At 34.0% G+C, this 10,827-nt stretch overlaps 3 protein-coding genes across 3 annotated transcripts; 1 reads left to right on the top strand and 2 right to left on the bottom strand.

Annotated features, from left to right (window-relative positions):
- The first annotated feature begins 239 nt into the window (after positions 1-239).
- On the top strand, positions 240-2,766 carry LOC109110091 (myosin regulatory light chain 2, smooth muscle minor isoform). The gene is made up of 4 exons (XM_019123135.2): positions 240-379; positions 960-1,167; positions 2,014-2,175; positions 2,322-2,766. Exons 2-4 carry the CDS (start codon positions 984-986, stop codon positions 2,492-2,494), a joined length of 519 nt encoding a protein of 172 aa, XP_018978680.1. The 5' UTR covers positions 240-379; positions 960-983; the 3' UTR covers positions 2,495-2,766.
- Positions 2,767-3,016: 250 nt separating this feature from the next.
- Positions 3,017-5,402, bottom strand: bag1 (BCL2 associated athanogene 1). Its single transcript, XM_042718413.1, has 7 exons — positions 5,300-5,402; positions 4,834-4,959; positions 4,518-4,600; positions 4,325-4,438; positions 4,109-4,216; positions 3,865-3,927; positions 3,017-3,683 (listed from the first exon to the last, which is right to left on the bottom strand). The coding sequence occupies exons 1-7, from the start codon at positions 5,334-5,336 to the stop codon at positions 3,594-3,596; spliced, it is 621 nt and encodes a 206-aa protein (XP_042574347.1). The 5' UTR covers positions 5,337-5,402; the 3' UTR covers positions 3,017-3,593.
- A 1,071-nt stretch (positions 5,403-6,473) lies between these two features.
- On the bottom strand, positions 6,474-10,621 carry LOC109077636 (charged multivesicular body protein 5-like). The gene is made up of 8 exons (XM_019093176.2): positions 10,458-10,621; positions 10,232-10,336; positions 9,647-9,693; positions 9,441-9,534; positions 7,441-7,512; positions 7,225-7,333; positions 7,017-7,132; positions 6,474-6,908 (listed from the first exon to the last, which is right to left on the bottom strand). The coding sequence occupies exons 1-8, from the start codon at positions 10,521-10,523 to the stop codon at positions 6,858-6,860; spliced, it is 660 nt and encodes a 219-aa protein (XP_018948721.1). The 5' UTR covers positions 10,524-10,621; the 3' UTR covers positions 6,474-6,857.
- Positions 10,622-10,827: the final 206 nt, after the last annotated feature.

Here is a 10,827-nt window from a genome sequence, read left to right as displayed (position 1 = left end):
CTTTATAAATTATATATAAATATATCATATATTTATATATATAAAAAATCCATATTTTAATGGCCTACCAGCTTAAACAAGTAATTGAACTAATTATTTAAAGTATAATATACTGAAAACTAAACCAATAAACACACCCGTTACCTTATTGTACCAATTCACTCATTTTAGCAGTCATTCTGGCATTCTTCCTAATTTTGATAATTTGAACCTGCCCCTGCAGGATATAAGGCATGGTTTATTCCAGTCGGTGATGTAATGATCTGTAGACGGGACTTTACCATTGCACTAATCTACAAAGGGGTGCTGTGGGTCGTCAGTAACCAGCGTGGCAGCTGTTGTTTAGGTGTCCTGCCTTTTTTTTTATTTACCGGGATAGGTATGTGAAATTTTACTAGATTTACTGCGTCAGTATCTCAAATCTAGATGGAGATATTTTTATGAGTTTATATGACGTTAGAGTTTTATAATTTGTATTACAAACGACAGACTGAAATCAAACAGCTCCGTTGCTAGCTAGCTTATTTGTAATTACGTTACGTTATGTGTTCTGCTGCTTCCTGTCAGCACAACAAGCTTTATTATTGACCATTAGTGCTCTTAATAAAGACAATATATTTGAATGTGGACGAAGGAATTAAAATAATCTATCGAAATAAACATAACGTCAGCTATAAAGATTTTAAGTAAGTTAACGTTACTCAGTTTATGACAGTTAGCTAGTGGGCTGCTCCGCTAACGTTAACGCAGTTAGCAAAACAAACTCAACCACAGTTTTATATAAACAGTAGTTTGTTTGTCTTAAAAGTAAGTTGTTTAAAATAAACCAAAAGTCAATGTGGTTTATATTGACATGGTTGCTGAATGACTTTTTAATAGCTCATGGATTCGTATAATGTTTGCAGAACGTTTTTCACTAATGTAGAAGCCTAACAAGCAATACATCTCTTCTATTTCAGTTGTAATATCACAGCATTGTCAAAATGTCTAGCAAAAGGGCTAAGGGAAAAACCACCAAAAAGCGCCCCCAGCGGGCCACGTCAAACGTGTTTGCCATGTTCGACCAGTCCCAGATCCAGGAATTCAAAGAAGCCTTCAACATGATCGATCAGAACCGTGATGGCTTCATTGATAAGGAGGATCTGCATGATATGTTGGCTTCATTGGGTAAGGACAAAATAGAGTTAAGGTTAAATGTTTTATACTTGACCTTGGCCCTTAATGACCCAGCTACCTTCTAATGGCCTTCACTTTTCTTCACCTTTTTTCGCATAAACACTATTAAAAATATAAGCATAAGCTGAGCTCTAAATAAAACTCAGGTTTTGCCAATATTATATTTTGAATAGTATTTATAGAGTTCTGGAAAGGTTAAAGAGAAGTCTTAACCAGGTACAAACTTTTATCTTTAGAAAATCAATATTAATGTTTTATAGCATTCCTTTTTTCCCACATGTATGAGTTTCTTTCGTCTGCTGAACACAAAAGAATATGTTTTGAATGGTTGAATTTTTTTTCCCCATATTATGAAAGTCAAAGGCTACTGTCAAAATGTTTTAGTGCCGTCAAACGATTAATCGCATCCAAAATAAGTTTTTGTTTACATAATGCGTAGGTATTGTGTATATTTATCATATATATATAAACACACACACACACACATATATATTTTGAAAATATTTTCATGCAATATGGATATTGATATAATTTATATTAATAAATATAACAAATACATAAACAACAATTTTCTTAAATATATACATGCATGTGTGTGTATTTGTGTATATACACACAAAAAATATGCACAGTACATAAATATATATAAAAAAAAAAGTATTTTGAATGCGATTAATCGTTTCACAGCACTGAAATGTTTATATCTTTTGTGCTCCGCAGAATAAAGAAACTGAAACAGGTTTGAAATATTTTTATTTTTGGGTGAAATATCTCTTTAAAAGATACATTTTAATCAAATACAAACTGCTTTTGACTGACAGGTTATTTCATTGTTAGGTAAGAACCCCACAGATGAATACCTCGAGGCGATGATGAATGAAGCCCCTGGTCCCATTAACTTCACCATGTTCCTCACAATGTTTGGAGAGAAGCTTAATGGCACAGATCCTGAAGATGTTATCAAAAATGCATTTGCTTGTTTTGATGAGGAGGGGACGGGTAAGCATGAACAAACCACTGATATAAAATAGCAAGTAACACTGGTCATCTGTATTAGTCTGAAGTACTAAAATTAGAGGAATATATGCTGTATTTTATAAACATTTGTTAGGTTATTATTAAACAGGTTGCCTCGTTTGTCCTAGGTTTTATTCAGGAGGACTACCTGAGGGAGCTCTTGACCACTATGGGGGACAGGTTCACAGACGAAGAAGTAGACGAGCTGTTTAGAGAGGCCCCTATTGACAAGAAAGGCAACTTCAACTATGTAGAGTTCACTCGCATCCTGAAACACGGTGCTAAAGATAAGGATGATTAGAAAACGGCCAAACACTACTGAAACTAATGAAAACTACACTGTAACACTATGACATGTATAATTGTCTTCTTTTCCCCACATTTATGGGCTAGTGCAAAGGGATACGTTAATCAAGTCAAAATCATTTGACTCTACTGTACCTTCTCTTAAACAGTAGACTTGTACATAACTATGAAGTAAACAGACATGTAATCTGTGGTAAACCTCAAAGTGAATGAATGCTGTTCTGGGATGTAAATGTTGAGAAATAAATTCCGGAATTATTCAATGTAGCCTGGAGTTGCTGGATATTTACACTTTGTAATAAACAATTTAAAATAAGTTAAGTCATCAAATTTTCATTACAAAATGTGGGACATTTTATGAAAAAAAAAAAAGGTCAGTTTAAAGTTTCTCCCAACATTTTTTACCAAAAAAAAAAAAAAAAAAGGATTTTAGCATTTTAATTCATAAAATCATTAAAACCTAGTAGATATTGGATTTTACATAACAGGACAAAGATTTACAGAGATGACACAAAAGTTGTCTTTAAATGTTTAATTTCTCTCAATAACATCACAACAGCATTTTAGACAGAAATGGATGGGGAAAACCACCAGTGGTTTGAAGCACCCTGAGATTTAATCATGATAAAAACAAAACAAGGACTATCAATTCTGAAATCTTTTGCTTAGAACATTTTTTATCCAAAAGTTTTACTGCACGAAACTGATTTATTGAATTACATCATTTATGTTAGATCCTTTAAAAGGATATTCTTCCAGCACCGTTTTTTTCTCTTTGATCGAAATGAGACTATAAATCCGACATCTGTCAGGCTAGATAACAAAGTTTAAAGTGAGAACAGTGTGGTCCAGATGGTCAAAACTCCTTAAACCTAGCCAGAAGTATTTCCAGAAATTTGCATGAAAAATCTAAACTCATAAGAAAACGATTTCAAAATGTTTCGAGTGCTGCCTGTTCTTCTCTGCGTGACAGGTGCGTGTGTAGGTTGTGGGGTGTAGGCGAACTGCAGGACCACCTCCAGTGCCAAAGCTCTCAGTGAGGTTCTTCATTTGCAGCACCAGTAACTACTGATGTCAGGAGTCTTACTTCATGATCATTCTGCTAAGGCTAAGTTTTTTGTCTGAATCTTAGCCAAGTGATCTGATATTCCAGCTTCAATTTTGTCACACTGAGCTAAGAACCCCTGAGCATGAGGAAAATAAAGAAAACAATATTTAAGATATGAAATCAAATAATGGTCATGGGTATGTTAAAGTCTAAGGTGCTTAATTAAAACCCAATATTAAAGGAATAGTTCACCCATTAATATTTACATCCAATAACATAAATGGGTTTGTTATTCCTTTAATAAATCATAATCGTACCTGAACAGTTTTCACAAGTCCTTTTTTCTTCATCCTGCAATCGCTAAAACTCTCAGGAAAGCTCTGTAAATAATTCATATAAAGAGGCACAAATAAGTTTTACTGATCAGTGGAAGCAGCAAAATATTTTCTTCCTTGTGTCATACATCTAAATGTAACACAATGCATTTACAAAATAGGTAAGGTGAATTTTTCTTTCATGCCAACTTTAAGAAACAATATAACAACAACGAAAAACAATTACCATTCCATCGATTTCCTCTAGGAATTTCATGAACTGCTCAGAGGCAACTTTCACCCTGTGGTCCAGTTTGTTAAGAGCCTCGGCTTGCAATTCTTTTGCAAGAAAACCCTGTAAATAATCCATTAAATTATGAAATTACCATATTGCCAAATATATAACAAGTACAGTGTTCAAGAAGAGCAATAAAGAGTTTTTTTTTTTCCATGTTACACATACATTCTTCAGTCCCGTGAGTTCACCATCCACCTTCTCAAGCTTCTTGGCGGTTTGTTCCACTGACTTTTCAATGTCTTTGAGCTTTTTAAGTTCAGCTTCCTCCTCCGGGCTGTTCTGTAAAGATAAAGCAGCTTGTCAGACTCAGAAATAATTACAGTGCAATCTGTATGAATTAATGAACGGCACATTTTACCCTCTTTCCAATCATCATCAGTTTACAACCCTGCTTTATTCCAAAGCTGGACAGAGGCTCCTCCATCTCCTTCAGTGATTTCCCTACAACCAGAACAACATAATGTTACAATTCCAGTGATCCAGATTTTCTTGCATTCAACAACAATACAATGTTGCACTGGCACAGACTAACCATGCTTTTATTTCAAACACTGCATCATTCTGTTGAGTTCATGTAATGATAATTTCTGTAGTTTATACCCAAAACACAGCTGGTCATTTGCAGTTGAGTAAATATAACGCATGAAGCACATGAAGAGTGTATTCTGTGTTACCTTTAAATATGACTTTCTGGGATGGTACTGGTACTCCTGTGGCTTCTGTCAGCGCTTCACACAAATCCTTTAACAGTGGCTCATGTCCATCCTGTGCTGTTAAAGTGATGTTGTGTTTGGTTGTGACTGAGACAAGAAGAAGAAGACAGGTTTAATACTCAAAATGATTCCGAGAGCTAACTGGCACCGTTATCTGCAAATCCAGCATTGACATTTAAACATTAACTAACCGCAAGTAGATTACAATTAACCTGGAAACTCAAAAATATACATTCTTAGCCTCAAAATGTAACTATAATTGGAATAAACGTCTGTGGTTTAGAGGGATGTTCAAATAACGTTACTGGTACGTTAGCTAGCTTCAACGCTGTCGTACCGTATAAAGCCTCAATAAAAATATCCACTGCATTTATTTTCGAATTATCTTAATGTTTTAAAATATAAAAATGTAGTCAGTTATCTTTACCATAAGCAACTGTCACTGTCATAGTGTTCTCCGCCATATCGGCACACTATTAGCTAACGCTTCACAACTTTACACTGTATACACATGCAACCGGAAGTGACTCTATGAACAATAGGCCATTGATTCTAAATGTACAATTTATTTTCTTAACTAATTATTAGGGCCCGAGCACCGATGGTGTGAGGACCCTCTTGTATCAAACAAAAAGACTTATTTTGTACAAAAAAAACTATATTAAATAGAAAAAAAGTTTGGTATGCCTAATCTAAAGGGGTTGTGTGATTTATTATTATAATTTTTTTTTTTTGAGGATGTCATTTTAGAAAATAAAAAAAAAACACAAAAAACAATTATTATTAATGTAAAAAAACAATACATAGTGCAATTATTATTCATTTAATTAGGAAAATACCATATATGCAGGAAAAAGAGGGCTTTTTGCGAATCAGACTACACAAATATTTTGATCAAAGTAAATGCAAAAAATGCTGAAAATGTAATGTTTTTACATTGTAAATAATGCGTCTGTAATACCTCTTGTTCAGTCTGTCTTTCTTCTGAAATGTGTTATTGCTGCATGAATAGCCTAATGGCTCCACAAAAATGCTCCGGTGTTTTCAAATACCACCATTTATTGCATCTCTTACAGACAGACTCCAGTGATGCATTTCACATTTCAGATCTTGATGTATAACCAATAACGAAAAAAACGAATAAAACCATGTCATTTTAATAATCCAAGCAATATTTGGACTAGTTGATGGCTGCTCCATGCAGGTTCTTCATTCATGCTACCCAGAACTATGATCTTGAAATTCTTGATCAGCGTCAACAATTCTGTAAACTTTTAAACAAGCTTCAGAGTCCAGTGTGAAGCAACACACACTTAACAACTTAACATCTTAACAAGAGCATATAGACAATAATATTAATTGGCAAATGTAAAATTACTATTAAGAATAATATGAGTTTTTATGTTTATATGTAATTAATATAATTAATAAGTTAATATGTAATGAGATGTTTTAATGTGAGTAATAACTTGACTTTCCCCAAACTGTTTGTATCATATACCATTATGGCAGGAAAAGAGGGCTGTTTGCGAATCAGACTACAACAAATATTTTGATCAAAGTAAATGCAAAAAATGCTTTTGAAATTTTAGACATGCATTACTATTGACTTTCCCCAAACTGTTTGTATCTCATATCATCCAGAATTCTTTTTGTTTAGACATGCATTACTATAAAGGTATGTTCAGATATAATGGAAAGTAGGTGATCCAAAATTCTGATTAATAAAGGGATATGCCAGGAGTTTTACTTAGATATCTTAAAAACTGTAATCTCGTCGGAATTTACTGGGTTATGAAAATCAGGCGAACATGTTTACATGACCAAATTCTAAATAATCCTGAAAAAAACACACTTCATGTGATCATGTTAAACATTAAAGTGAATTTGCAATGCTATGTACCACACAACATGTTCAATACCATCAGCACAAGAAAAACTTCCTCCTCCAGCTGTAAACAAAACACTGTTTAGAGAACAGACTCTTATGTGGCAGGGATCTGTGGTAGACCAAATTCATCCACCAGAACACCATCCTGAGAGATACAAATACAAATATGCAGTAAATTACAAAGTCGAATAACGACAAATGATAATGAATATGAAGATTTTGTCATTGAAAGTTTTATCAATCCAATCTGTACCTTATTGGTTTTAGCGTCGCTGGGCATTCCTTCAGGAATGGAGGGTGCAGACGAGGCTTCATCTAAGTAAGAGCTGTCATCATCCAGCAGTAATTCATCTCCCAGAGCATCCAGCTCTGCAGCAGAAGAAAAAAAGTGAAGCTCTCAGCTCCATACAAACACACACACACACACACACACACACACAAACACACACACAGAGAACTACCTGCTTCTAGTTCATCCTCATCGATCTCTGGTGTGCCGTAGCTGCGACTGAGAGCTTCCTGCACCTCGTTGGCCTCTTCCATCATGTCTTCCAGTTGATCCTGCAGGTCCTATTAGTCACAAAGAATAGTAATGAAAAGTATACTTTATTACCACTGATCATCAATCAAAAATATAGCTTAAAAACAGTCAATATCAAAATGATTAGTGTATATACTTCAATCTGATCCATTTTCACTTGTTTATATGCTTTCTTCATTTCTTTTGCTCCAATCTTCATTGCCTCCACCTACAAAAGAATAAAACATATGCAGAATCTAACAGTTAAAATGAATAAAGAATGAATAAATTAAATTAAAAATCCAATATTAATAATAATACAATATTTTATTACTGATAACATGGACACAAAATGACATTTTAGAAAGTAAAAGAATATATATATATATATATATATATATATATATTATATATATATATATATATATATATATATATATATATATATATATATATATATATATATATAGTTGCATCTCAAAAAATTAATCATGAAAAAGTTTATTTTTTATGTAACTTATTTCAAAAGTGAAACTTTCATATATTCTAGATTCATTAAATGCAAAGTAAAACATTTCAAAAGTTTTTTTGCTTTAATTCTGATGATTATCTAATTCTATTTTGATGACTACTTTCTTATGAAAGTCAAAAATCCAGTATCTCAAAATATTCTAATCCTCCCTAAGATCAATTTAAAAAAAAAGGATTTGCAAAACAGAAAAGTTCAAGTTCTTTAAAGTATGTTCATCTCTGCTCTCAATACTTGGTCAGGGCTCCTTTAGCACAAACTCCAGCATCAGTGAGGTGTGGCATGGAAGCGATCAGCCTGTGCCACTGCTGAGGCACTATTGAGCCTTCAGCTCATCTGTATTGTTGAATCAACTGTTTCTCATCTTTCTCTTGAAAATATCCCGAAGATTCCATATGGGGTTCAGGTCAAGGATGTTGGCTGGCCAATCAAGCACAGTAATATCTTGGTCAGTAAACCAATTGGAAGTGTTTTTGGCACTGTGGGCAGGTGCTAAGTCCTGCTGGTAAAGTAAATCAGCATCTCCATAAAGCTTGTCAGCAGATGGAAGCATATAGTGCTCCAAAATCTCCTGGTAGACGGCTGCATTGACTTTGGACTTGATAAAACACAATGGACAAACACCAGCAGCATCACGGCACCCCAAATCATCACTGACTTTAGAAACTTCACACTGGACTTTAAGCAGCTTGGATTCTGTACCTCTCCAGTCTTCTTCCAGACTCCAGACCTTGATTTCCAAATGAAATGCCAAATTTACTTTTATCTAAAAAGAGGATTTGGACCACTGAGCAACAGTCCAGTTCTTTTTCTCCTTAGCCCATGTAAGATGCTTCTGATGTTGTTTCTGTTTCAAAAGTGGCTTGGTAGCACTTTTCCTGAAGATGTCTGAGCCTGGTGACACTTGATGCACTGAATCCAGCTTCAGTCCACTCCTTGTGAAGCTCTCCCAAGTGTTTGAATCGGCTTTGCTGGACAGTATTCTCAAGCTTGTGGTCATCCCTGTTGCTTGTGCACCGTTTCCTACCCAGTATCTTCCTTCCAGTCAACTTTGCATTTAATATGCTTTGATACAGAACTCTGTGAACACCCACCCCTTTCGTAATGTCCTTCTGTGACTTACCGTCTTTGTGGAGGGTGTCAATGATTGTCTTCTGGACCATTGCCAAGTCAGCAGTGTTCCCCATGATTGTGGTTTCAAAGAACAAGAGATACCCTTAATTTATACTGTAGGGATGATCATTTAATGAAACTCAAATGTATTTTGAGATACTGGATTTTTGACTTTCATGAGCTGTAAGCTCTAATCATCCAAATTAAAACAAAAAAAACTTTTGAAGTGTTTTACTTTACATGTAATGAATATAGAATTTATGAAAGTTTCATTTTTCAAAATAAGTTACAAAAAACTTTTTCCACAATATTTCATTTTTTTTAGATGCACCTGTGTGTGTGTGTGTGTGTGTGTGTGTGTGTGTGTGTGTGTATATATATATATATATATATATATATATATATATATATATATATATATATATAGTAGGATCCTAAATAATAAATAAACAAACAAACAAACATTTTATGCATTAACCGTGTTTGGAATAATATGAATAATATCAAGACTTTACTGTTGTTTTGGTGTCCCTTAAAGACTGGATTGTATAGTTGGCCTGTTCCATATTAAATGACTGCTGGGAAAGCTGATCTCTTTGACCTTCATACCTGCATAATACAGTCAAAAGGATTGAACATTATTATTATAAAACATAATCTTAAATACTGAAATACACATTTCACAAATTACAAGTGAATATTAATATAGGGGAAAACTCACATTCTCTTTTGTTTCAGCACTCTCATCGCCTTCTGTTTCACTGTATTCTGTAAAGAGATTGTTCATTTCATGCTTACAGAACTCTGTTTGATTTATAGTGGGGTCCAAATATCTTAGACCACATATAATAAAGTAAATAAAGTAAATTTGTGAACTTGAAAACTTCTAAAGATAATATAATGTATAATAGTATATAATATAACGTGTAATAATATATGATATGTTACTTCAATAACAAAGTAAAATTAAAAAAGTAAATGACAAAAACACAACAAAATGACTTAAGCCTTAACTAAAATAAAAAGAAATAAAAAACTAATTCAAAATATTAATAAAAACCATAATATTATCTCAATTATATTAAATTTATACTGGCTCAAGTTCTGCTATCATAAGAGGACATACAAAACTAAGACATTCATGTTCATTTTTCAATTAAAAATTAAAATTGATTAACAGGTTGTTATGTTGATAATAATGTATTGAAAATCCAAAACAGACTTTTGGATCTCAACTGCCTGTATATTTAGAATGAGTGTATTATTGCATGTTTACATGATATCAACTCGAGATTTTGATGCTCACTTTTGAGGGTCCATCCCTCATCTTTTTCATCTGGCCCTTATACTTCATTAGCTCTGCGTCGATTCTCGCTATTTTCTTATCGACTGACTCGATCCTCGTATCCACCTATAACGGGAACAGCACACAGCATCAACCATGTCCATGTTCATCCATGTCTGACATGCAAACACCAATCAGGATGCTGCACTCGTGTTCTGGGACACAGTCACAACAATACACTACTTACATTGCCTATGCAGTCAGAAAGGTTTGGGGTAGGCGTTTGTTTGCTCCGTCCGAAAATCCGGTTCATTTTTAACGGGATTGACACTTATTTGCTTTGTAAGGTATTTAAACGCTGATCACAGCGGGCTTGTTCCGGTTGGTCGTAGAATGCACACCATAATAAAAGTCACGGTTGAGGATTATCATCCGCTGTTTTTCTGTAGGTTCCCACTGGTCCCACTGGTATAGCTCTTCTTAGGTTATTGCTGTATATGTTTCTCTTTCGTCTTATTTTTCCCTTGAAATTGTTTCGTCACATATCTTTTAAACCGGCCAATATAGGGAGAAATGAATCATGTGTATTAATTATTGCTACCATTGGTTTACTATTA

Source organism: Cyprinus carpio, chromosome B2, assembly GCF_018340385.1.
Source record: "Cyprinus carpio isolate SPL01 chromosome B2, ASM1834038v1, whole genome shotgun sequence".
Classification (NCBI taxonomy): domain Eukaryota; kingdom Metazoa; phylum Chordata; class Actinopteri; order Cypriniformes; family Cyprinidae; genus Cyprinus; species Cyprinus carpio.
Note: the sequence above shows the minus strand (reverse complement) of the source record. Positions and strands in the feature narration are given on the sequence as shown.

Bases quoted from the DNA above. Each gene is read 5' to 3' on its own strand.
- LOC109110091 (XM_019123135.2), top strand. From the start codon at position 984: ATGTCTAGCAAAAGGGCTAAGGGAAAAACCACCAAAAAGCGCCCCCAG. The intron at 1,168-2,013 runs GTAAGGACAAAA...TTTCATTGTTAG, and splicing joins TGATATGTTGGCTTCATTGG to GTAAGAACCCCACAGATGAA. The intron at 2,176-2,321 runs GTAAGCATGAAC...CGTTTGTCCTAG, and splicing joins TTTTGATGAGGAGGGGACGG to GTTTTATTCAGGAGGACTAC.
- bag1 (XM_042718413.1), bottom strand. From the start codon at position 5,336: ATGGCGGAGAACACTATGACAGTGACAGTTGCTTATG. The intron at 4,960-5,299 runs GTAAAGATAACT...TTCTTGTCTCAG, and splicing joins GACAGTGACAGTTGCTTATG to TCACAACCAAACACAACATC. The intron at 3,928-4,108 runs GTAATTGTTTTT...AATTATTTACAG, and splicing joins TAGAGGAAATCGATGGAATG to AGCTTTCCTGAGAGTTTTAG.
- LOC109077636 (XM_019093176.2), bottom strand. From the start codon at position 10,523: ATGAACCGGATTTTCGGACGGAGCAAACAAACGCCTACCCCAAACCTT. The intron at 10,337-10,457 runs GTAAGTAGTGTA...TTCCCGTTATAG, and splicing joins TTTCTGACTGCATAGGCAAT to GTGGATACGAGGATCGAGTC. The intron at 9,535-9,646 runs GTGAGTTTTCCC...TGTATTATGCAG, and splicing joins GTGCTGAAACAAAAGAGAAT to GTATGAAGGTCAAAGAGATC.